The sequence below is a fragment of the Callionymus lyra genome, chromosome 5, assembly GCF_982586985.1.
Source record: "Callionymus lyra chromosome 5, fCalLyr1.hap1.1, whole genome shotgun sequence".
NCBI lineage: Eukaryota > Metazoa > Chordata > Actinopteri > Syngnathiformes > Callionymidae > Callionymus > Callionymus lyra.
In genome coordinates this window covers 24,615,063-24,641,546 of record NC_141822.1, presented here as the reverse complement: position 1 = coordinate 24,641,546, position 26,484 = coordinate 24,615,063, and the positions used below count along the sequence as shown (strand labels likewise).

The 26,484-nt window shown below is 36.8% G+C and overlaps 1 protein-coding gene across 3 annotated transcripts in view; it reads left to right on the top strand.

Annotated features, from left to right (window-relative positions):
• The window catches only part of dock9b (dedicator of cytokinesis 9b), a 55,139-nt gene that overhangs the window by 11,283 nt on the left and 17,372 nt on the right, over nt 1-26,484 (top strand). For 2 of the 3 annotated variants that reach the window (XM_087791558.1, XM_087791557.1), the window contains exons 2-25: nt 6,418-6,534; nt 10,802-10,891; nt 12,987-13,069; nt 14,554-14,623; nt 15,011-15,106; nt 16,390-16,524; nt 16,691-16,865; nt 16,990-17,045; nt 17,196-17,270; nt 17,350-17,490; nt 19,024-19,365; nt 19,427-19,509; nt 21,363-21,485; nt 21,567-21,646; nt 21,718-21,905; nt 22,602-22,667; nt 22,740-22,832; nt 22,909-23,020; nt 23,090-23,208; nt 24,881-24,967; nt 25,256-25,345; nt 25,451-25,566; nt 25,836-25,905; nt 25,995-26,120. In XM_087791558.1, coding sequence (XP_087647684.1) covers nt 6,418-6,534; nt 10,802-10,891; nt 12,987-13,069; nt 14,554-14,623; nt 15,011-15,106; nt 16,390-16,524; nt 16,691-16,865; nt 16,990-17,045; nt 17,196-17,270; nt 17,350-17,490; nt 19,024-19,365; nt 19,427-19,509; nt 21,363-21,485; nt 21,567-21,646; nt 21,718-21,905; nt 22,602-22,667; nt 22,740-22,832; nt 22,909-23,020; nt 23,090-23,208; nt 24,881-24,967; nt 25,256-25,345; nt 25,451-25,566; nt 25,836-25,905; nt 25,995-26,120 — 2,733 coding nt within the window. Of the gene's footprint in view, nt 1-2,660; nt 2,854-6,417; nt 6,535-10,801; nt 10,892-12,986; nt 13,070-14,553; nt 14,624-15,010; nt 15,107-16,389; nt 16,525-16,690; nt 16,866-16,989; nt 17,046-17,195; nt 17,271-17,349; nt 17,491-19,023; nt 19,366-19,426; nt 19,510-21,362; nt 21,486-21,566; nt 21,647-21,717; nt 21,906-22,601; nt 22,668-22,739; nt 22,833-22,908; nt 23,021-23,089; nt 23,209-24,880; nt 24,968-25,255; nt 25,346-25,450; nt 25,567-25,835; nt 25,906-25,994; nt 26,121-26,484 lie in introns of those variants that run through there. The other variant, XM_087791559.1, reaches the window with a different exon arrangement.

Sequence of the window (26,484 nt, the reverse complement as noted above, 5' to 3'; positions counted from 1 at the left end):
GATTATAATGATGAGCTGGTGTCGCCGTCACTGCAGCCTCCACAGAACCAGGGAGGCGCCGTCCAGTCAGCAGAAGGGACTCGAATCTGAGACCGTGACGGTCAGATTTGTTATCACAGGATGGAAAAGAATGTTATTTAACAGAAGACATAAATTGTTAACATTAGCAGGAATGATAACTTTATGCTACATAAGGTAGCATAACATTTAAAGTGGTAATGAAATTCATATTAATGATGGTCTGATGAAGCTTCACGAAGCAGTGTCATTATTTTCAGAGTCCACCAGATGGCGGTCTCTGCACTATTTTCCTTTGAATAAGTCTGACTCAGATATTGTATTTTCATTCTTGGAGGTTCGATCTATCTGAACTATATTCCTGTTTGTCCTACTTTACCAAACACAGTTTTATCGGAAGTCTCTTTTTAGAAATGTTGACTTTTAAAACCTCTCTTCCTTATCTTATCATAATAACTTAATAGATCACTAAATCAACATGAAGAATGATCTGCAGTTTGTCAGTCAGTCATTTGGAGGACCACCTTAAATGACTTGGCAGACTAGATCTGGTTTACTGGAACATGTTTTTCTTTTCTCATCTAAGTCTTACGACCAAGTTGAAACAGGCCATAACAGTCATTTTAAAATACACAGCAGATGTATTATTTTGGAGTTGAACTTTAAAATCATGTCATCTAAGCCCCTTAAAATGTAATAAAAAATGTTCAATTAGAATGATTCATTCACTCAACATAAAAGGGATTATAAACCATGAAGACATAAGGACGTTTTCTCTTTAATTCGGGGAAACTCGAGCTCTATCTAAACTCTCTTAATCAAACAAAGACAACATTTGGTTCCTCTACACTGCTTACTCGGTTTTTAAAGGAATGCGTTTCCCCTTTGAAGCGTTGGAACCAGTTATGCTAATGCTAATGACGCCTCACACATCAGAGAACCCTCGGCTGTAAATGATGTTCCATTATATTAGCACGAGATGACAATGAAAACTTGCGTCACACAATAGACGGCCTTTGAAGTGGGCCCGATGCTCGGAATGTTATCCCCTCAGTACCGCTCATGGGAGAGCCCGAACTTCTCCTCGCCACAGTCGCAACCGTGTCGGGTGTTTATCAAACTGCTTTAGTCCGTAATATTCAGCGGCTTGTAAACTCCATCTTGCTGTGGCAGCTAGTGTATGAAGGAATTAGAATTTGAAACTTGAAATGTCATCATTCTGTAACACACTTTCCAATGAAAACCAGCTGAAGCAAGGCGCCTCTGATGCAGGGCCTCTGGATTGAAGCTTTTTTTTTTTGCTGACTCCATGATAAGAGACTTTTAACTTGAGTAGAGTGAGTGAGCAGGATAAAAGGCGTGTTTGGACGGTGCCTGCTGCGGCATCAGCTGGAGCGGATACAGGGAAAGCAGCTCAAAGCTCACCAAAGGGCATATATTTGCTTAATAATAGCTGTGAGATGGGACTGCTGTAATTTCTCTGACTGGTGATACAATATATTGCGATATTGTATACTGTGCACGGATATATTTGTAGTATTGTCGAATACTTGACTCTGGTGTTGCAGAATTTACAGACCACATTCCTTGTTACTTCTTTCATATGTTTTGAAAACAAAATATGTCCAAACAACATCTTAAAAAGCGATGGACGACAACACTGCATTGTAATTGTAGGAAAATCAATTATTTAACTTTTTACTACTAAATATTGCAATATTCATGAGTGTTTATACTTTCTTAGACCCTTCAAAAGACCTTTATAGCCCATTTATTAAGATTTATATAATTTGGGGAGACTGGATCATTTTATACAGTTTAACTTAAGCAACAAAGAATCATGTTTTTTGGCATAGAAATGCATGCACAAAAAAACTACTTTTATTAGTACAACAAGTATTAGTACAATAACTTTAGACTTTCTTTTATTGTCATTGCACAGAAAACACAGCAGTGAAACTGGCAACAAAATGTCATTGCTTGGCAACCTTTAAACAACACAGCAAAGAGATGTATATATAAAAAGTATAAATATAAATATAAATAAGTTAAAATAGTGCCATATAGCATAAACAGAATAAATAAATAACATTATAAATATTATATATAATAAATAATTTATATAAAGTATAAATACAAATAAGATAAAAATAGTGCTAATATGTTATAAATAGAATAAATACATAATATTTCAATTAATTACAGAACATAACCTTATATTACGTAGTAGTCAACAAATCTCATGATCATAACTAACGGAGAAATAATAACACTCTAGAGTTTTTCTGTCTTTAACTGTTTATGATAAGAAAAATAAGAAACTACTTAAAACTTTTTTTTTTTATGTATAAATATTGTGAATATTGTTCATTTTCACCCGTCATCCTTAGGTCAAGCCTTGGAAAGGGCAAGATTTTTCAGCCCTATTGGTTGTTCATTATAACACAGGCGTAGAAGACACATTATTTTATCCGGGGACTGTTTCTCTACACTGTCACTGAAGGCTTAAACTTGCAGATGTAATGCATGCAGCTGCACAGCTGTGAGGGTGGGCAGGGGTGGGAGGGACCCCTCAGATGAGCGAGAGAAAAGAGGGAGGCTGGGATCTGGTGATTGAGCTCAGGCAGAATCTTACAGGACGTTGTATACTGCAGGCAACTTTCTGCTATGGCAGCTAGACTGCTCTGAGAAGTCACACGGAGGCAGGGCTGGGGATCGATCGGTATGCAAGGCAGAGCTGGCAAAACCACCCGGAGGGAGATGGTGATAGAGTCACCACAGCAGTACAAGTGTCTGGCTGAGATTGAGGCAGAGGAAGAGTCACAGGTGCCCCTGGTAAGTCTGATCCTCCATAAACAATCTGTCGTCTCTTTAAACACCTTCTTATCTCTTCAAAAAGAGCTTTGAAGATGTGTCCTGATGATCGGGAAATGGAAAACGGTAGCTTCGGGCTGCAGCTCCCCGTGGGGTTTGGTCTTTTTTAGGAAATGGAGCACTTGTGGCTTCCTTTGTTTATTAACTATTTCTCTGCCTAAAACGATGGTGTAGTCGTAGGGCATCCTATAGGTGTGGAAAATATTGTTTTCTATACGATACTGTCACACACACGCTGTCATTAACATTAAATCAACAATATGGAACACTCTGAAATATTTTTGCCACTAAATACATTAGTTTTGCTACATTCTGGAATCTCTTTAACAACACTTTTCTCATTATAATCACATGTAGTTAGGTCAATTTTTTTTAATTTTAATTTAATGCTGTGTTTTGTTATGACATGCCACACAAGTGAATTAACTTTTTTATTTTATTTACTTTTTTAAATCTAGGTTAAACTATAGTACACTACCAAAAAGTAATTATCCAATTGTCCCCATATTATTTTCAGAACATTTCAGGTTAATTTGCTTACGGACTGACTGATGGACAAACAAAAAATCCAAAATTCTATGTTTTAATTGCCAAGAAAAGCGTCAAATTATTCCGCAGTACACAACCATGTCTATAGTTTTCATTATTTCATTTCAGAGTACTTCAGAGTCAGTACATATATATAATGGTTCGCCCCAATCTCGTTCACATCAGAAGAACAGTGACAGTAAAGCTTCACAGAAGATTTTTTGGAATGGCAAATAATCATGTTGAAAAGCAAGAGCAATGATTTCCCACTTATCTGTTAATCTCTACATACAAGAAGCTGTATGATATGATCAATATTTGTATTATATTTCTTCCTGCTTCTCCATCTGGATAATGGTTGGTCTGAATAAACATATGAATCTCTGGTATAATTGATTGGTCACCGTCGTTTGATTGAAATTTAGCCAATCCAAATCATTGTGTTTGTAACAAGTAAACAAGTGCAAGATAGATTTCTTAACTGAAGCAGATGAGACAAATGAGGTATATTTGGTATTATTATACCATCTCTACTATTCAGATCCTAACAGATATGGCTTTAATCTATCTAAGAAAGTACTTTCTACTTGTATTGTTCAGTTTTATGAAAAAAACTGATCTTACCATTTATAAGCTGGCGGAGGAGCCAATGGAGATGATGATGATTGACATGCTGACACCGATTGACGCCTTGAATAAGACAGAAATACCTTTAGTTCACGAAGTGTCTCCTTGGAAACTGTTCCAAAGGTACGGAAGATAAAGACGCGACAGCAATAGAACAGGACTTTATTGTCAAGAGGAAAGATCATTTTAATAAACTGGAGCCCACAGGGATGAACCTCTTAAGGATCATTAATCATCTTAATAGGGGCTGAATCATTTCTAACACCTTTTCCATGTCTGTGCCAAAATGGCAGTGAGCTGTCCTGGTGGTACCATCTTCAGTAATAGCTGTCTGCTTTAGAGGAAGTAGTGACAAATGTCACATACTGAGATCTAAGAAAAGATTCAATTTCTTGGAATCTTCAACCTTATAACTATAACCGAGTGCCTTGAAAATGTTGGATTTGAATAGTGTCACTGTGGATGTTGAGTGCACAGCCAACATGATATAGATAGATGGTTTGCCTGAGATAAAAATGATACTAGTCGTTGCATCTGTGTTTGTATTCCCAACTGAAGACTCCGAGATCAGGTCAGAACAGTTACTGTATGTGTGACAAATGGTATCAGAAGTAGGATGATGGCATAAGGCCAATGAAAACATAGCTGGGGTGTTTGATATGTTCAACAAAGTATGGATGAGGTAATGAATGACTGATCAAGTCTCAGCGTGTCCTGGAGGTGTGAAGAATTATGAAGTATCATTGTTACAGGGTGGAGGCAAGAATTAATGCTCAGCCGGGAGAGTTGTTCTCCAATGACGGACCTTCACCATCTTTAACGTGACAAGTCCTTAACTCAATTTAAGAAGATCTTATGTTAAGAAAATGTTTTTTTCATGAAAAAAGTTCATCCATCACAAGTTATAATCCAAACAATCTCAAATTAACTGAATTGGGAAAGTATAGTTGGAATAAAGAAAAAACTACAGTAACAAAGTTTTTGTTTTATTGACACAGTCGTCAACCAATAGGTAAAATATTTATTTCAATTTATAGTTTAGTTTGATGACTCATTGGAGGAGCAGGAGCAAATCAATCAAAACTTTAAAGAGGTTTAGATAAATCTGACAGATTTAACTTTTGTTTTGCTTTTTTTTAAATACTCAGTGAGGTTTGAGATAACAACTAGTTTGTAGAATAATTTATTTCCCTTCTTCTGCTTATGAATCTACTTATAAATACTTTTTAAAGGCTTGAAAGAATAAAGAATGAGTTCCTGTACAACTTCTGTAACTCCTGAAAGAATCAATCAAAACATTGTTTTTGTAAATTGTATAATTGTCGTGGATGACATTTAAATAAATAATCCATAAATGTGGATCAGGCCGCTTGATTGTGTCCATGGAGGAGTGAAATGTTATTTCTGCTGCTCCCTGAAGATTATATATTTAGCACGTTTGCTCAATAATAAGCAAACCAATCAACAGTGTGCTGATTTAAAAATAAGTATCACACAATTATGTTTTACAGTAGACCTGATGGGAGCCACGAGAGTTTGTTAGCCTGAAGAGAAAGCTATTTATGAAGTGATAACTGAACTTTTTTTGAGGATATAAAAAGCTCCCCACAGTTTGGGATTCAGTCTGACACGTGTTGGAAAGGTGACGTCAGGTCAGCTCATGTATAGTCAAACCTCTCTTGAGTCAAAAGTTACTTCACAGTATTCTCTTGCAAGAGTATGGTAGGAAAATGTCCACTTTGTCATCGAAGTGTCTCATAATAAGTTAGCCATGTACTTCAAATTGTTCCCAACAGCGGCTGATTCTTGTTGATGTGGGTGTTTGCTTGATATGTTCTGCTCTCCTGCATGTGAGTCCGAGCAACAGTGACTGGCACAATGTCACACGTAGGCTCTTGTGTTGACAGTGAAACGGTGAAAAAAAACAACAACAATAGGAACTTGTCTGGATTGTTGTTTGAGCAGACTCTCACCAGACCACTGTAGCTGACCCACTGCCCATTGATAAAAAAAATAGGTTTGCTCATATAGCCTGGCATTTAATGTCACTACTGTCAGGAGGATAGAAAAAAACATGAATACACACTGGTCTAGTGATCGTTATTTGATTTTAAGTAGTGCAAACATGATCAGCTAACACTTTTATAGATCATTTTTATTTCAAATAAAATTCCTACATAATGGAACGGCTTTGATACAAAACAGAAACTTTAGTAAAGCATTTGACATTGGTAAATAAAAAGTGTTGATTAAATATGAACTGAAATGTATATACATATAATTAAGAATATGTGTTCACATAAGAACAAAATTAGTTTTAGGTGTCCATTGTCTATGTCTCCATTGACTCTTATTTTTCTGCTTCTTCAGGTGAAACCAAAGATCATTGAACCCCTGGACTATGAGAATGTGCTCATCCAAAGGAAAACTCAGATCATCAGTGATGTTCTGCGGGATATGCTGCAGTTTCCACTGGATGACTTCCAGGTAAAGTGCATGCAGAGAGATATTCTGCTCCTGTGTTTACCTTAAAAGAACTGAAGCCTGACCCTGAATTTACTTCTCCATTGCGTTGTCTTTATTAGTTTGAGATCATGGCTAGTAAAAGCTTAATGTTTGGAAAGAGTGAGGTGTGTTTAACATTAAGGCAGTTAGTTTATGATCAAATAATGTAAAATAACTAAAATATTATCATTTAATAATTGTATTTACGTAGTAAGAGACAATGTATAGGTTTTATTTGTGTTGCTCGCAAAGAAATTGAAATAAATAAGAGTAACAAGTAAGAAACTGAGGACAACAATATGTTTAGCAATATAAATATGACAATAATAAGAATAAACATAGTATTTATTAATTTTGTGCTTTTAATCTTTAAGAAAAATGAGAAAAACGCAGTCGTTACATGTGTTGGGAAATTCCGGATCAATGTAAGAGCTTACCGTCACGAGGGACGAGTGGGTTTCGTTACCAGACTGTCTCCTGTGTGGGTCCATTAGCAACCCAGTGTTTTTGTATCTGCCCTGAAGTCTGCTCACCTGTAACCTGACATGTGTTTTCAATCGCCTTCTAGGAAAGGAAAGCAGGCCGTTTGACATATGGCCTTGCCATGTGCACATGCTTTACAGGCGCAACATGCTTGTGAAAACATCGTGCGAGTCGGATCAGGCCTACAGCGAAACGTACATTAATGTACGATGTCACACAGAAGCACATATGCTCTTGGTTGGATGGACCTATTGGTGTTCACATTCTTAAACACACCCAAGTGTGCTCGGTCAAACAAAGCTGCCCCATTTATGTTTCAGAAGCCATGTCCCCTGGCAGTGTTCGTCATTCTACTTATAATGAAATAAAAATAGCCTATTTGAGCCCCATTCATAATGAAGTATAGTTGTTGGTGAAACATTGAAACACGTCTTGAAAACCCAGAAACATTAGTATATGTAACACACTCAATTGATTATTTGAGAAGACAATTTATTATTTATTTATTTTGAAAGAAAAATACACATACACATTTGGAAAATATACGCAACCAAATGCTACACATCGGATAAACTTTACTTTCAAATGGAGGAAAATTGTGTTATGATTTCTCTGTGTAAAACTGTAGCTATATTTTATTTTATATTGTAGCTCAAAGTTTTTGTGGTTGTTTGTGTTGCAACAATCAAGGGACCAACATTTAAAATTAAAATAGCATAATGTTCTGGTCTCTATTTGAAGTAATTACTTCCTACACCTGTCCAGACCCTAAAATATTGTCCTCTGAGGGTTAAAGTTATTATGGTTCCTGAAATGAAAATACATCGAAGGTAATATCATTTCATGTTCGGCTTCAAACTAGGATAAGGCCTAAGTTTGACACATTGGTTGTACAAAAACCAAGTACCTTAAAAATCAAACAAAGGGCAAGTTTAGAACCCCAGTTCTATGGGTTGACATATTTAATGGAGGTACTACAAGAGCTTTGATTCCAGAGTAACAGTTCTCTTCCTCAAGTCACTCTGATCCGTTCAACTTCCAAGAAAATCTCTGGCCTTAGCAGACCAGACTGAACTTCAGCCATTGCCTCATCCTTCACGGCTATTTGAAGAGTGAACTGTGCAAGAGAGGGAAGGCAGAAAGTAGGAGAGCATAGTAGAATTATGACAAAACTGGGTCACTTTGTTTCCATCTTATATGGCTGAGTGAAAACGCAGAGCGGGAACTGGGAGCAATGGCTGCTAAATCATTTGCCAGTTCAACAGTCTTGATGCCCCGAGGCGACTTTCTCTGCTCTGGTATAGATCTCTGCGCTTCTCTGTCTGGCTTGATATGTCTAATAAGGCCAGCAGGGATGACGGAGGACCCAGATGAAAGAGGGAATCATTGCCGACCATTACACGAGAAATTGCAATACATCAGTAATATTCTAATCCAGAAACAAGGAAATCCAGTTGCCGACCAATTTTAAACGGTTTTATAAATGATTTGGCATAACAATGACAAAACTAATTTACCATGACTTGCACAGGATAATAAAAAGGAAAACACAGAATAACAGTGGCTCTGTTTCTGATTGTATTTCTGCAAAATAAATTGAAAGCATGTCATTGAGTATTTTGTTGTAGTCTACAACAAAAATTGAGTTTCTTTGAACATACTGTGGTCTTACAAATACGTTTAAGTATTATCTGATACAGGTCCCGAACCGGTACTTTTAAAATATTGCCCCGCCAACATAGTGTCCAAATGGTGCTTGAAGAGTGAATACAAAATAATTAAAATGATATATTTTTTACATTTCATATGATATTTTAAAACATAGATGGAAGCATGTGTGTCTGACGGTTTGCATGAGGATGCCTTGTCAGCCTCGTACCATTTCAGTGAGAGCTTGTCATGTATATTTTTAAATACACGTTAAATGTTTGTAAAATACCACCAAAACCGTAATGAGGAATCATTACAGTACCAGTGTCAGAACCGGTGCCAGTATGGTACCCATCCCTGAAACTACTGCTACTATATTGCAGACATGAAAATAGTTGCTAGACTAACAGTGAAGGATGTAGTCTTTTAGGTTATTTTAATATTAGTTATTATGTTTAAACAATTGTTTTCTGTTATAATAGGATACAAGATACTGTTAAAATATGAATCTCATAAAAATATTGTCATTGTTCCCATTCTTTGTTGTTTATAGAGCAGACTTCAAAGCAGGTGACCTTTGCAGAGCTTTTCTTATCTGTGTAAATCGGCACTGGTGAGGATTTTCAAGATCGCCAAGCAGTTGGTTACTTGTATTTTGTTAAGGACGACTCTGTTTTTAAGTAATCCCCCTATCGTGTTTAGCCTCATCTTCCCATCTGGCTTTCATTGATTAAGAACCGACTGCTGCCGTACATTCTTCACTAGATTATCTGGTTGCCATACTCTAAGTTTTCAAATATTCTATCCCGTCTGCATCTGTAACCTTTCGCCCGTCCTGTTTATCTTGAAACGGATTTTGAAAATTTTGCCGTCTCTTTCTTGGACGGACTTGCTGTTTCAAGCAGATGTCTCAACCTCCAAAGTCTTGTCTTTCACTTGAAGATCCCACAAAATAAGCTCAAACTTGCTTTCAGTGGAGGAAGTTCAAGAGTCTATTAGCGTTTGTCTGTTTTCCCTGGCACACCAGGGTAGGAAGAGACTCAAGGGCAGACCCTGGTCTAGGGCTGAAGCGATATATCTCACAATACGATTCGATACCATATATTCAGCCTATGATACCATTTATTTCGATACGCATGTCAATTTTTGATCCTTAGTCACATCGTTTTATTGTTTCACTCTTTTTAGGTGTTATTATTAGAAAGCCAAACGTGGTCAATCGTCAGCTTTATAAGCAGCTGGAGCCACTGTATCCTCTTGTCCTCAGTCATTGCCAGAATCTTGCGGGAATGTATTGCTGCAGAGGATGTAATGACTGCTACCATCTAGCGGCTGGTTTAAGTTTAATAGCAACAACAACATCAACAAATGTTGTGAATATTTGCATGTTAATTGTACATTTAAAAATCTAATTTTATTTTTTACACAATTTATTAAAATATGGACCATAATAGAACTATGATTATTTTTTTTTAAATATATTTTATACATTTTTTAAATAAAAATGGATACAGTAAAAAAAAACAACTATATGTTGGTGCATCAGGTCTAAGTCACATGTGTCGTATCCAAAGGCTCCGGAGCTAAATCTGCTGGTTCAAAATCATGTTTATATGGTGACTTATAATGATGTCAGAGTTTAGGGTCAGCTAAGGAAAATAGATGATGGATATCAATAATTATACAGAGACTTTCAGATAGTGTAAACTGATTGAAGTGAAGGAATTTAATGTGGGTGTTTGGTTAAGGAGGAGGGACTTTTGTGAAGGATTTAGTCAGATTTCATGACAACAAAAACAATCTATATTTTTTATGGAATTATGTGGTTAAAGATTCTTAACAGTCATTATTCCAAATCCTCTGGATGGCTAAATATTGACCACCGGTGTGTCTATCTACAGTACATGGAAGGACTGCGGAGTAGGTCTGGGTCGGCAGTCTTTGATACACCAGGGTGTTTTCATCAAAGCGAGAGGAAGGAACAACACACACAGCAGGGATCGGGGTCCACCGTTCGCCCTGATATCGCAATGATATTCAAAAACAGCAGTCGGATGTTGTGCCAATCTCTTAGATCAGCCTGTTTTTCATTTCATCTCTCCTTCTGTTCCCTCAGATCTCAACTCAGCGGCGCCAGGGCCGAACGCTCTTCTCTACGGTGCCAGAGAACGCGGAGAAAGAAGCGAACTCGCTGTTTGTCCAAGAGGTAAAACTCACACATACCTGCTCTGACTCCTCACGCCCGACATCTTGACCTACAGTAGGTCGTGAAGCAGGGGTTATACTTCTATACCGGTGGTAAATGTGTTTACAGATGGATAACAGCTGATGGGTCACGCTGGCGTAGCATAAACATCTTTAGGTTTACATCTATGTAGCCTTTGGGTGAACTTCCCCTCGTGGTCCCCGCCCGCTCGCTTCCTGAGTGTGGATTGGCCACAGATGCGGATTGCAGTTCACCGACGGCTCACGTCATGTTGTTCCAGAAGAACACTGGACTCTAGTTAGTTGGGGTGCGGCCTGATACGGCCTGATAGGGGGATAGTCCCCCGTGACTCCTGCCAGAAATGACGTCAAAGAAACATCTGTAGCAGCTGCGCACCTTTATGTGATTAGAACGTTCTCTACTCAGTTTTTTCCATTCTTAGAGGCATTTCTTTGCTCATTTTATTAATTCATAATCAAAGTTTTACGACATTATTTGAAATGCGACACAGAAGTAGTGTATCAAAAGTGCTAAGATACATTCAAAGTCAAGAAATTAATCAGATATAATGGAAACATTTATTTAAAAATGTAAAGCAGAGAGAGAAGAAGTCATCTTTATAAACTCTTAAAGCGACATATTCCAAAGACGTTATGCATGTTATTATTGAATCAAAAGTTAAGTTTAGTTTGAGAATGAAGGGAAGAAAAGAAATGTTATGTTAATTGAAAAAATAATAAAATAAGGTTACAAATAAAACTTATTTCTTACTTATTATTCAATTTTAACCCTTTGGTTATCTCTCGGGCCAAGGAGGTCGTTCACCTTGACTCAGAGGCAACACAAGGGATACCACAAACACATTCGTTTCTTTAGGCCTTTGGGTCAACTTGACCCAGAGATAACACAAGGGTTGAGTATTATGTAAAGAAAATAAGGTTAGGTTAATTAAATAAATAATTGACTTTATGTTTATTTTTGATACTGAGTTAACAATATTAAGTTTATTTTTTGTTTGACGAAAAGGAAATTATGTGCATGTTATTTAAAGAAATGCATCAAATAATGTTTACTTTCATTTACTAGTAAATAACATTAAGTGAATGTTTACTAAAAAGTAAAGACAGTTAAGTTTATTTGACGTAACAAGTAAAGTTTATTATTTAAAAAATACATTAAACTTGAAAAAAAAGGCAAATTAAAAGGAAACATTTATAATCTTAATTTAGGTCATTGATAACTCGGCCCACAGGATCGATGCAACCGCTGCAGAGGGCAGTACCACTCGGTGTCAGCTGACTGACCCACATTACTCTGGTGCATCAAATTAGACTCTACTTAGAGAGCATTAGAGAGAGTCACTTTTACTGATGGTACTAAACACTAAAAAACATTATATCTCCAAAACAATGAATTACTATGTTGCAATTTTTCCTAAATGAATGACTTGAGTTGGGTTTATTAATTGACCCAAAGAAACCTAGTAGAAAATATATACGTTAAAAGTGTAACATTGGCTGTCAATGATTTTGTGACAAGAAATCAATACATTTAATTCAAAACTAAAGGTTATGGTTGCACTTGTTTTTAATCATGTTCAATCAGATTACAGGAACCAAATGTAGTTTAAAAATTGTTTTTTATGTATTTCTATAATATCCTTGAAAGACTCCTTTCACAGTGTTGGTAAGCTAGTTCAAAAAAAGTAAGTAAATTATATTTGTAGAGCGTTTTTCCAGACCAGGGTAACAAAGCGCTAAAACAATCAAAACAAAACTCAATAAAATATATACTTAAAAGATCAAGACAACATAGAGACAAAAACAGGAGTCTCAGAAAATCAAGGAAAAGCCTGCACGAATAAAAATGTCTTGAGATGTTTCTTGAAGGACTCCAGAGGAATTCTGTTATTACTTTATGTTTTGCGGCCACGTTATCAAGTGATACAAATCTTGTTCAGGACCAGACTGGTTCTATCCTGCTGGTCAAAGCCACGTCTGTTTTCCTCGACTGAGCCGGACAAGACGCTTAAGTTGTTGTGTTTTAATTAGCTTCTGTTGAAATAACCTTTCACCTCCATCCGTTCTGTCTGCAGTGCATCAAAACCTACAAGTCAGACTGGCATGTGGTTAGCTACAAATACGAGGACTATTCCGGAGACTTCCGCCAGCTTCCAAAGTAAGTGTGTCTCGACTTCGGTCCAAAACGTTCCATTGGCTCCATTAGTCTGAGAGTCTAACACTAATTGGGAGGCAGAACTTATTTTATGTTTCCTATTTTCCACCCTCACATTGAGAAGGTCCAATACAGGCAGTTTTTAAAGTAGGTTATATTTTTTTTTTTTACTACAAACTACTTTACTACTACTGTATGTTGCAAAATATAACATAAACTTTGCGTTATCTCAGGGTCTAGGTGACTCAAAGGCCCTAAAACAAATGTTTTGGTGGTATCCCTTGTGTTGTCCCTGGGCCATGGTGACACAAGCGATACCTCAAACCATTTCGGGCCTCTGGGTCACCTTGACCCAGATATAACATAAGGGATAAATACAATAATTTTAAAAAACTGAATTATATTCAAAGTGCATTTTTCTCTAGACACTTTACAGTTTAAATAACACTATATAGGAGGAGAGAAAATCTCCTAGTCAATCACATTAGGGCAGAAACCTCAAGCAGAACCAGACTCGCTTCTGTTACTAATAAAAGTCGCTTTAGCTCTCATTTATGTCATTTTTCAGGTCTTGTTTATGAATCCAAGTTGTGTCCAGCTAGCTTATCTTTTTGTGGTCAGGGACACAAGTCTTTATTTATAGCTAAGTTGATGTTTAAAACAGAACCCTCGAAACAGGGAAACATCTAATATTACAACAATAGCACACTTCCTATGTTTCTCTTCAAAAGATAAACAAAGCTATTCTCATACCAACTTCTCTGCTATAAATAAAGCTCAAGGGAAATCTCTCCGTGTGTTGTTTGTCTCCTGCTTCTCGAGGACAGAGGTTCCCTCGACAGATGTTTGCCGTCAAGTCTAAAACATTGTTGAATGAGCAGCAGACAAACGCCCTGCGCGGCCTTCGCTCTGTTTATTCAAGGAGTTCCCCAGAGCAGGACGGGGTTTAGAAAGTCAAAGAGCAAACTGTGGTCTTTAAACCATTCCTAAGACGAGCAAGATGGGATTACGTTCCCGACACAGACTTGAATTTTAATGTGTATGTCTTCACTTTTAAAACTTTTAAAACGGCAGAAACCTAAATCTCCATTACATAACTGTTTGGGAAAACTGTATAAAATATATATGTACTGTATGTGTACTGTATATTTATAAATCTATACAATTTTTAATAGATTGGAGGTCATGACATCATTTGTTTTCTTGTTATATTTGTTATTTTCATCAACTTATTAGATACAATAAAATAATGGAAAGCAAAGAGACAAAACAACAACACAACATATTTTATGTTATCTGGTTAAACATTTCGTTGAACGGATTAAAACATTATTTTAACGCAAACATTTTTGCAAATTAATTGGTTTTATAGTCATGATACACAATTGGTCATAATGAAAAAGTTGCCTGTCCCTCTACAGTATATTACAATTTTTTTTTTGAAATGAATGAATCTAAATCTGTATTATGTTGTTTTATTTCTACAGTAAGGTGATCAGGCCTGAGAAACTGGCTGCTCACCTGTTTGAGGTGGACGAGGATGTGGAGAAAGACGAGGTAAGATGTCAACAGTATTTTTTTTTTATAGTGCAAAGTTGCTCTTTAACATCATCATGTTGTGTTCAACACAACAGATTAGATCTCAAACACATTTACAATACAGTTATGAGACACTAACAGCACAACCGACAGCCTCGCCCAATAAATTCCTCACTTTAAGCATCCATTACACCGCAGGATAGTGAGCTCTAATGCACATCATCACGGCTGGAACCATCCGTCATTTCAGGATCTTAATGAAGAACATTCTTCTCCGACAGCCTCTCCTCTTCACTGAGCATGTTTTAGTGTTTTAATGCTCAATGACCGGCTGTTGGTCTCTTGGTGGGTGCCTGTGTTTTGAGGTTGAATTGTGTTGATCATTGTTTCCAACTCCTCCCACAGGACACGGCCTCTCTTGGATCTCAGAAGGGAGGAGTGTCAAAACATGGCTGGCTGTACAAAGGCAACATGAACAGTGCTATCAGTGTTACTATGCGGGTGAAGTACATGTTTTACTATTGCACACTTCTGCTGGTCATTGTGACACGATCGTGAGGCCGTTTGGATGAACCAAAGATTGCCTCCTAGGATGTGTGTGTGAAGGTGCTGCATGTGGGTGTGTGTGTGTGTGTGTGTGCATCAGATCACATGTGTTACTGTTGTGAGGGGCCGTCAAGCCAGAAATAAGTAAGAAAATGGCTGTCTATGATAGTTATGATAGTTAACAAGTACACGATCAAAGAAAATAGCCTAAAAATACTTTTTCATAATACATTTTATTTAGATATTTTTCTTTTGGCAACCAAATGTGGCAAAACGAAATAAATAAATACTTAATTTAATACATGCATCATCAAATTATTATGCATTATTATACATACATTTTATATTTAGTAATTGTTATGCATAAACATATTTATTTCATGATCTCATAGTTGATCTCATCATTTATTTATCGATTTGATTTTAAATATTTATAAAGCAAATGAATTCTATAAAGAAACATTTCTATTTTATGATCCTAGGAATAAATTCAACAAATTGTAAAAAGTTAATATGTTTGTCATTAAATAGTCAAATACATAAATATGGTGTGAAATGATTGAAACACAAAAAAGTTCATAAAGACGCATAAATTGAATTGACAAAAATAAACAAATCATGAAACAATGAAATGTATGTGTCATTAAATGGTTTAATATATAAATAGTGTCTATTAAATGTACCTCATTTATTTTTTTTATTAAAGATGTGTTTGTCAATAAAGTAAGTAAGTAAGTAATTTTTATTTGTATAGCGCTTCTCCAGACCAGGGTCACAAAGCGCTCAAACAATCAAAACAATATTCAATAAAGTATATACTTTAAAGATCAAGATAAAACTGATAACACAACAGGAGTTCCAGAATATCAAGGAAAAGCCTGAACGAAAGGAATTACCGACAAAGAAAAAAGAAATTCAGCATCTTTCAATTGAATTTAAGTGTAAAAACTATTGAAGGAAAACAGGAAAAAATAATGGTACAGTTAAAGAAAAATACAAACTAAATGAAAAGATTAATTGCATGGATGTATATTTATTTTTACTAAATATTTCGTCATTATCAGTTAGTTGTAACCTGACCTTTGAAGGACAATGCAAATAAAAGCAAAGGGCCAAATTATTTGCCCTAAATTCATGCAAGTTCCGTTATGCTAACTGGGTTGATTCCTTTCCATTATTTAGAGCAACATAACGATTACTTGACATTTAAGTAATTTTCATTATTTTCTGTTTTAAAGTCCTTCAAGAGGCGGTATTTTCACCTGGCTCAGCTGGGCGATGGATCTTACAACCTCAACTTTTACAAGGACGAAAACACCTCCAAGGAGCCTAAAGGAACCATCTTCCTGGACTCGTGCATGGGTGTTGTTCAGGTAGCAGAATCATGTATACGGCATCTCTTGTCTGAAATCAAATATTGGATCTGTGAGTCCCATGAGTGTACTATACTGTATGATACTTCTTTAGACGTGAACGTCAAGTTAAAGAGAGTTTTAAGAAACTGCCTGACTTTGCTCTATTGTCTGTGTCTCCTTTTAGAACAGCAAACTTCGACGCTTTGCATTCGAGCTGAAGATGCAGGACAAAAGCACATTTCTGCTGGCGTCCGACAGCGAGGCAGAGATGGAAGAGTGGATCGGGATCCTCAACAAAATCCTCCACAGCAGCTTTGAACAAGCCATGCAAGAGAAAAGGAACGGGGAGCTGCATGACGGTGCAGATATAATTGTTCTTTGTAATGGTTGATTTAATTTCCAATAAATGAGAATGAGTTTTGTTTTGTTTGTACTTTATGAAACCAGTAAAATGGCTAACAGGTGTGTGTGTTTGTCTTAAAGAAGAGGAGCCCGGGAAAACAGACTTGTCCAATGGGAGTTTTCAAGACAGCTTTCAGGTAGCGTGTTGTGTCCCAAAATCAATGGAACTGTGTAACAAGCCAGATTTCACACCATTCCACACATTGTGGCCAGATGAAGCACAAAAACATTCGAACAGAAGTTTGGCCGGACGCTCTTATTGAGTTTTATTTTTATGTTTTCAACAGACCGCCAGAGACATCGAGTCCAAAATGAAGAGTGAAGCCCGACTGAAGCTGTTTACGTTGGATCCTGACACGCAGGTGAAGCCAGAAATGCTGAGAAAATACTATTATTGAAATATGTCCTGCTCCTCTGACTGATCCCTTTTTTTATCTCTAGAAGTTGGATTTCTCTGGGATTGAACCTGACGTGCGGCAGTTTGAAGAAAAGTTTGGAAAGAGGTTCTTGGTTAGCTGCCATGACCTGTCATTCAACCTGCAGGGCTGTGTTGCAGACAATGAAGAAGGTCCGACAACAAATGTAAGTTTAGCTTTTGATTATTTGTATTGCAGAGGAAAGATGTACGCTTAAGTATGTTGTGGTACGTGAAGATAACATACAAGGATGAGATTATAAGAATGCTGTCAGACAGTTTAAAACTACAAAACTACAAAACAGCTGAAGATAATGTCAGACAGTTTAAAACTACAAAACTAAGCCCATGACATAATAATTTAACTATCTTAGAGATTAATTTGATTTTCATCCAAGCATCCGGCTTGCCAAGTAAAATGACCAAACTTGGCAAGCCGACACCACAGCTGAAGATACTGGGTCTTACGATGGAAATTTTGGAAATACTCCTTTTTTTAATATATATAAAATATGGTAATAGATTTCACAAAAAAATGATCTCTCTAAACTTTCCTAGGGGTCTCCCCCCGCCCCCGCCCTCTTAGAATTATCTGAAATCCAGGAAATATTTCTTATTTGTTGTTATTGCCTTTCTGCCTCTTACAATGAACACAGAAGCTGATATTCTGGAAAATGTACTTTTGTATAATGTTTTACGTATACCATATATACCATATTGGACGTATTTTCACAGGGGTCTTCTGACTCTTTTTCGCCCCTTAAAATTTACAAAAGGATCTGGAATTTGGAAATTCTCCCTTATTTACTAAGTACTTAAAAGGTTTTAGATATGTTCAAAATGGTCATATTTGAATATAATGTAATTAAGTATGTAATTTATATTTTTAGGGTGCTTTTTTAGACCAGGGTCACAAAGCGCTTAAACAATCTAAACAATACCCAATAAAATATAACCTTAAAAGGTCAGGATAACACAGAAAACAACACAGGAGTCTCAGAAAACAGGGAAAAGCCTGCAGGAATAAAAATGTCTTGAGATGTTTCTTGAAGGAGTCAGTAGTCTCCATGTCTAAATGTATTTAGACATGGAATTATTGTATTATTTTGCATTATTTTGTATTATGTATTATTTTGTAATATGTAATAAATATCTGTCATCGAAATATGACATATTTGAATTTTCATACGGGTTTTCTACCACCCTTTCCCTTAAACCTAAGGTGTAAACCTCAACCAGAAGAGTGGCCAAAAGATTTTACTGAATTGTCTTGAACAGAGAGTATCAAATTCCCATCAATCTCAGTTATAGTGTTGTTGGACGTTTCTGTATCATTCTTGACATCCATAATCTGTTCCTTATCTTAGCTGCCCACTGGCGTCTTCATAGGTCACCGTTTCTAAATGAACATTAATATGCTTTGATTTTGATCCAAGCATCCGGCAGGCCACGTAAAATGACTTCGCCAACTTGGCAAGCCGACCCGACAGCTGAACATACTGGCTCAGTCAGTAGTCACCACCATGACAACCAGACGTCTGATGGTTTCCTGCTGTCAAGTTATAAGGCTACTCTTTTTCTAAGCGATACAACGAATAACAAAACTGTCTTGGAAAAATGTAAAATAAGTAGAGTCTTCTCATGACAAAAGCCTTTTTTTCTCTTAGTAACCAACTGACCTTTGCTTTCTTCTCCGCCAGGTGGAACCGTTCTACGTGGTTCTGTCCCTCTTCGATGTGCAGAACAGCAGAAAGATCTCGGCTGACTTCCATGTGGATCTCAACCATCCTTTGGTGCGACAACTGACGTCGCCATCGAGCTCCGGCCCCGACATCAACAGTGGCGACAACGACGTCCCCTTCAGTGCCCACCGGCCGGACCACAGGCTGCCAGAGGGGGCGCTGCTGCATCCCAGACAGGGCCTTTTTTCGGTGACCTGTCCTCATCCGGAAATCTTCTTGGTGGCCCGAATCGAAAAGGTCCTGCAGGGTGGGATCACACATTGCACCGAGCCTTACATGAAGAGTTCAGATTCAACAAAGGTAGGAGTTGTTTATTGGCGACAGATCATCTTGTTGTTACTGTTATTATCTCTTGGCCCAGATCGCTCAGAAGGTTCTGAAGAACGCGAAGGCGGCCTGCAGCAGACTGGGACGCTACAGAATGCCCTTCGCTTGGGCTGCTAGGTGAGACAATAGTGGACGCACAAAATATCATTCTGTAGATATCACGAAAAGAGCTATTGCTTTTATATCCTGCATAAGAATATCTTTTTTTTAAATATATTCTTATGTGTGGGAGCATATTGCATTTACCTCATTTTTTTCCACATTAAGTTTTTGGGGTAGCAGACAGGATTCACAATACACTGATAGTAGTCGTCTGCAGAATGGAGAAAATATATCACTACGGAAAACTGGGTAAAAAGGTGGTCAACTTCCCCCCCTTTTCCCGCAGTGAAAAACACCAAAACACATATAAATATTCCCCAGAAAACTAAAAATACTCTCAAAAAGAGAAATATTTACTGTAAACTACAGAAAAAGACACGAAAAACAGAAAAAGTACTTTGAAAACGGGTTAATACACTCAAAAAAACAACAGTTACCAAAGAAAAACAGTAAATATACTCTGAAAACACGGAAAATACTGTCAAAAAGGACAATTACCAAAGGAAATAATATATGTACTTGAAAACAGGAAAATTAGTCTGAAATACAGAAATAATTACCTAAAACACAGAAAAAATACCCTGGAAACAAGAAAATTACTCTCAAATGCAGAAATAATTTGCAAAAAATACTCTTGGAAAAAGAAACAATTGCCACAAAAAAACTAAATAAATACTCTGTACTTATCAAAATAAAACCAACAGTTAAAAAGAACTGGTCCTCTGTACATACTTTATATTGGAGAATCAATATGCAGTTTTATAATCCAGCAGACCGACAGAAACATTAACCTACTTGGCTGAGATATTTAATGAGCTTTAAAGGTGATGGTAAGAGGATTCTATTACCTTTGGCTGGAGCAGTGGTTGATATTCCCTCAAGTTAATCCTTTGTGTGCTCCACAGAGCTGAACCCTCGCATGCTCTAAACAGAATAAGAGACTCAGCAACCGCGTCCATCTGCTTATTCTCATCAAGTAAACAGATAAACAAGCGCCTCTATTGCAGAATAAAGCAGTTTATTTTTCCACTTAATACCAGGGATGGTTTTATGGGACACCGGTGCCAAACCAGTGTTTTTTAGGCGGTGCATGTAACAGAGCTTGAAGAATAAATTAAAAATATATTTTTCTTAAATTGGAAAATAATAACTTTGAATGTAATATACTTTCTATGAGTCTGTCAGTATTATTTTGAAGGAAAACTTTGTCAATTGTAACAGACTGTTAGTTACTGTTCTCTCAGTATTATTTTGGGGCTAAATTGTGTGTGTCATTTTTATATATGCATTTTAGACAAAAAAGACAATTACACCAAAACTGAAATGTGACCCGAAAATAGTTTTTGTCTGTTTATGTCAGGCTATTACGGTACATTATTATTCTTTTTTGGTATTATTAATATTATTTATTCAACATTAATACAATTATGTTTTTCGATATAAGTAGGAAATGAATTAACCCTTATATGCATATTTTTTAGTAGGAAATAATAACATTTCACTTGGGCTGCTGACAACCTGCAAAAAAGGTATCACATTTGTTCAATGTATTATCAGAAGGTCCTTAATATTAATTTATAGAGCAAAAGTCCTGGGAGGATGGTAAGCAACAGCTTTCTCTGAGATAAATTTCTATCCACTGGTTAATTTTGTTTTTACAAAATCAGGTCAAGCCAGCCTTATACGGCTGCTTTGCTCCCAAAACTAGGCTTTTTATACATTCATGAAGTCAGTTTAATTAGCCTTTTTATTGACTTGGGACACTTAGAACATGAATTATACACGTGAATAGGAGCTCATCTTGTTAGGCGGTTCGAGAACACTGGCAGGCTCACACCCCCCCATTAATTCAGTCACTCTCTCTGCAGGCCGGTCTTCAAAGATGCTTCAGGAACTTTGGACAAAGTTGCTCGCTTCTCCGCTCTCTACAGGCAAGACAGCAGCAAGCTGTCAGACGAGGACATGTTCAAACTTCTAACTGATTTTAGAAAGTAACTTATTTTCCTTCTTCTTCGCTTTTAAAAATCAATTCCCTTTTCACTGCAGCTGTTCTCCTTCTGCTCTCTCCACAGACCGGAGAAAATGGCAAAACTTCCCTTACTTTTAGGCAACCTGGATGTTACTGTTGACAGCGTTGCTCCAGATATATCAAGTACAAATCATAAACACATGTATTTATCAGTTATGAAAACTCATATTTGGATGTTTTTTTTCCATCTGTAGATAGTGTCACCTCCTCTTACATCCCAGTGAAGAACTTCGAAGTGAACAGTGAAGGCAGCGCTCTTCTGGAAGTGGAAGAGTTTGTGCCGTGTATCGCTAAATGTTCTCAACCTTTTACCATCTACAAAAACCACCTGTATGTTTACCCTAAACACCTCAAGTATGACGGACAGAAGTCCTTCGCCAAGGTATGTCCAGAGAACCCTTTGCTACTAATTGTCAGGTTAGAAATCTGACTTAATTATTTTACTTAAACAAAGAATAAAAATCAGATCTGTTTTAAGGTCATATATTTTACTTGTATACACGTGAGAAAGTAGATCAGAGTTTACATGTCTAAGAGTTTAACATTTCTCTTCATTACTGAACGTGGTACTAGGCACCTTGTGCAGGAGTTTTCCAGAGCTTTTCTGTTCAGTATAATAAAGTATTTTAAATTCTTGACTTTCGCTTGCCTTGAGCTTCAGGAACCTTGTATAAGCACTAGAACACGAATGAATAATCTACATATTTTACCCCCTTTTTGGTATAAAATATATGTTGCATGGTTGATAACGTTGAAAAATAAGTTTATCCATACCTTACAATTTATTATTGTATTATTATATAATTGTGGCAGTATCGTGGTAAAACTACAACCAATAAGCTTAAATAAATAAATAAAGCACTAAAATATATCCCATCAATCCACGATTATTATTTCTAAATATAACGTATAAAAAGCTTTTTTGGCCTATTTTGAACATCCTGACTACTGAGCCCAGCCAGGGTTTATCCTTCACTCGGCTTATGAATAATACATTTTTTTTAGGTAATCATTCTCTCTGCCCTCTTTTGTCCTGGAAAATATCTTAAAATTAAATCACATTCTCTCTCCTGCGCAGGCAAGGAATATAGCCGTCTGTGTTGAATTCAAAGACTGTGATGAGGAGGAAGCTAAGCCCTTGAAGGTACAGTCGAATCATTAATTTCTGCAGCAGCGCCGTAATTAAGATGAACTGTCTTCTTCTGTCTGACCTCAGTGCATCTACGCTCATCCAGGAGGTCCTCTGTTCACCAAGCAGGCGTTTGCAGCTGTCCTGCATCACCAGCAAAACCCAGAGTTTTACGATGAGGTGAGCTTTGTTGGTCCAATGAAGAAGGTTTACTCTGCATCTGGCAACAGCGTGAGACGTGATTTGTCACCTTTAGATCAAAATAGAACTGCCGACTCAGCTGCACGAGAAGCATCACCTTCTCTTCACCTTCTACCACGTCAGCTGCGACAGCAACAGCAAGAAGAAGGATGTGGTGGAGGCTCCAGGTAGACACATGGCTCCTGAAACATCATGATAAAGCAGCAAAGCTAAGTTCTTATGTTGATGTCCACCAGTGGGTTCGGCGTGGCTGCCTCTGCTCAGAGACGGACGAGTCATCATGAACGAGCAGCTGCTGCCTGTCGCTGCAAACCTGCCCTCTGGTTATCTGGGCTGCCATGATGTTGCCAACAAGGTATGGTTCATGATGTTGATGTTGATTAAAGAAAGTCCAACATATTTATAATGTCTTCTATTCTCTGAACATACACTCCTGAGGACTGACTACGATTTAAATCATCAAGAGTGATTTTAGAAACTTAATGTTTTAAATCATTTTTTATAGAGAAACTGATTTCAATAACATCTTCGTTGCCTCCAACACACACCAAACCATCCCTCTATTTAACCATCCATTTATTTATTCATTCATCCATCCACACATTCATCCATCCAACCATTCATCCATTTATACATCCACCCATCCAACCATCCATTTATACATCCATCCATTCATATATTCATCCATCCTACCATTCATCCATTTATACATCCATCCATCTATATATTCATCTATCCTACCATTCATACATTTATACATCCACTGATATATTCATCCATCCTACCATTTATGCATTAATACATCCATCCATCTATATATTCATCTATCTTACCATTTGGCTATTTATTCATTAATCTATCCATCCACACATTCGTCTACCCAACCATCCATTTATACATTCATCCATCCATATATTCCTCCATCCTACCGTTCATACATTTATACAGTCATCCATCCATCCATCCATCCATATATTCATCCATCCTACCATTCATTCATTTATAAATCCATCCATATATATTATATCCATCTATCCTACCATTTGTCCATTTATTCATCCATCCATCCATCCATCCACATATTCGTCTACCTAACCATCCATTTATACATCCATCCTACTATTCATCCATCCTACGACTACCATCCATCCTCCATCTATTAATCCATCAAGTCATCCACCAACCCCTTGAGCCTTACATTCATCCACCCAGCTATCCATTTTGTCATCCATCCATCAATCAAATAATTCCGTCCATCCATCCAATTTATGCATTAGTTTATCCATACATGTATCCATGTATTCATTTCTCTATTCACACAAGCATTTATCAATTCATATATCCATCCATTCATTCACATTTCTATTCATCCTTTTAAAAAAACAATCTTGTCCTATTGAATGAAATAATACATTTAAAAAATCCATTACAACCTTCTAAGTTAATCCTCTTCAACTTTCTTAAATTTTGACCTTTTGTATCTGCCAAGGAATTTAATTTTCTGTTGCCATTGAACTGTGTCTTTACTGTCCGTTCAAATTAACTGAATAAGCTTTCAACACATTTACACAAAAGCGAGTAAGGATTTGTCAGTGATCAAGGATCAGTAGGTTGGGTAGTGTTCTTGAAAACCATCTGGACTTTTTTGTGAGGGTTTTTCACCAAACGTCTTATACGAACATACCCAAAGTTCAACTAAAAATGACCCTTACACTGTAACTGAATTGAAAATCTCACAAGGTCTTTTGAACACGATCTCATCACTGAAAGTTGAGCTTTACTGTTTAAAACAATGCTTATCTATTTGAAATTAAATTGAATTTATACATGTGACAAATAGTTCCCCAACAGACATTTTCCTCCTTTAATTCTTACCCTCTTTGACAATGTTTTGACACAAACGGTCTAGTGGAGTTCACTGCTTTTTCTAAATGTGATTTTACAATTGCGAAAGAAGCTCATCGAAATGGGTTGTCTAAGTGCTTTTCAAGCATTAATTGGATAAAATATGACATTTACTTTTGCAGCATTCAGGCCCTGAACTCAAGTGGGTGGATGGAGGGAAAACGTTATTCAAAGTGTCGACACATCTCGTTTCCACGGTCTACACTCAGGTATGTGAAAAATATTCACTTCACACGTACACAAATTGATCACATTACCGATGCCACTTTTGTTGAGTGATACATTTTATTATACATTACAAACATATGAATTCCTTATTCATGTTACTCATCAGTATTTCAACGTTTTATGTCTATGTTATTATTCACTTAATACTATTAACTTAACTGTATTAATGTATATTAATTTGAGTGTCCAGCTATTGCCCTCTATTGATGGAGAACTGTAGTGCAACTTAAGAACAAAAATAAAAACAAATGTATCATCTGTTCCCTCAGGATCAGCACTTGCATAACTTCTTCCACCACTGTCAGAACATGGAGATGTCAGAACAGGCTCTGGAGGGCGGACTGGTGAAATTTCTGAAGGTATTTATTCGTCTATAATCGAGCCCTGAAAAGAAAACGCCCAACATTCCTGCCCGGACAGCACGTCTGCTTCAACTCAACCCTATTGGTTATTCCTGATTCCAGAGTCTTCATGCGATGGAAGGTCATGTGATGGTCAACTTCCTGCCCACCATCCTGAATCAGCTCTTCTGTGTTCTCACAAGAGCCACGAACGAGGACGTGGCTGTCAATGTGACGAGGCAAGGCACAACCAAGCAACTTTCAACATGTTTCTATTTCTCGCCAGTTTCTTTAATAGAAAAGAAAAATACATTATCTTCCGATCCCCACCTCCGCTGAATCTTCTCCTCATTATCTCCGACTCTCCTTCAACAACTGTGTCTGTCATGTCTCACTGTGTGTGCACCCACTCTTTGAAACTGTGTAGAAATAGCGCTTCTGAAGGCAAACATGTACCTTATTCTCTTTTATTTTTCTCTCTGCTATTCTATTTCATTTTCCTTCACAGGGTGATGGTACATGTAGTCGCACAGTGCCACGAAGAGGGGCTTGAACATTATCTAAGGTCTTACGTCAAGGTGCTGATATTCTCTTTCATCATGTCCATATATTTCATCTTTATTCATCTGCACACTTGAGGTGTTAATGATTACTCTTATGTGTTCAGTTTGTCTTGAAGCCAGAGCCTTACTCCTCCACTGATGTCAAAACAGTTCATGAGGAGTTGGCAAAAGCCATGACAGCGATTCTGAAGCCGTCCACTGACTTCCTAACCAGTAACAAGCTGCTGAAGGTAGGTTGTTAGATCCATGTCTTTAATTTAATTTTTTTTCAAGGATTTAAATTAAAATAACGACTTTATTTCACTGTTATTGAGAAACATAACTGTACTGTAAGATGTCATACAAAACAAGATTGCAGTTGATCATATATTAGCATGTTTTTTTAACTCAACATTAATCAATTAAAAAGGACATAAAGTTTGTAAAAAAAAAAAAAAGGCAAGTAACACAGTCAGTGAGCACAGACCGATCTGCTAATTTCCAACCAAATTAAGTACTTTCGGAGATTTGTTTATTTATTTTTATTTTTAAAAGTTGGTTCCATCAAAAGAAATATTTTCAATAAAAATAACTATAATTCTAAATTTTAAATAA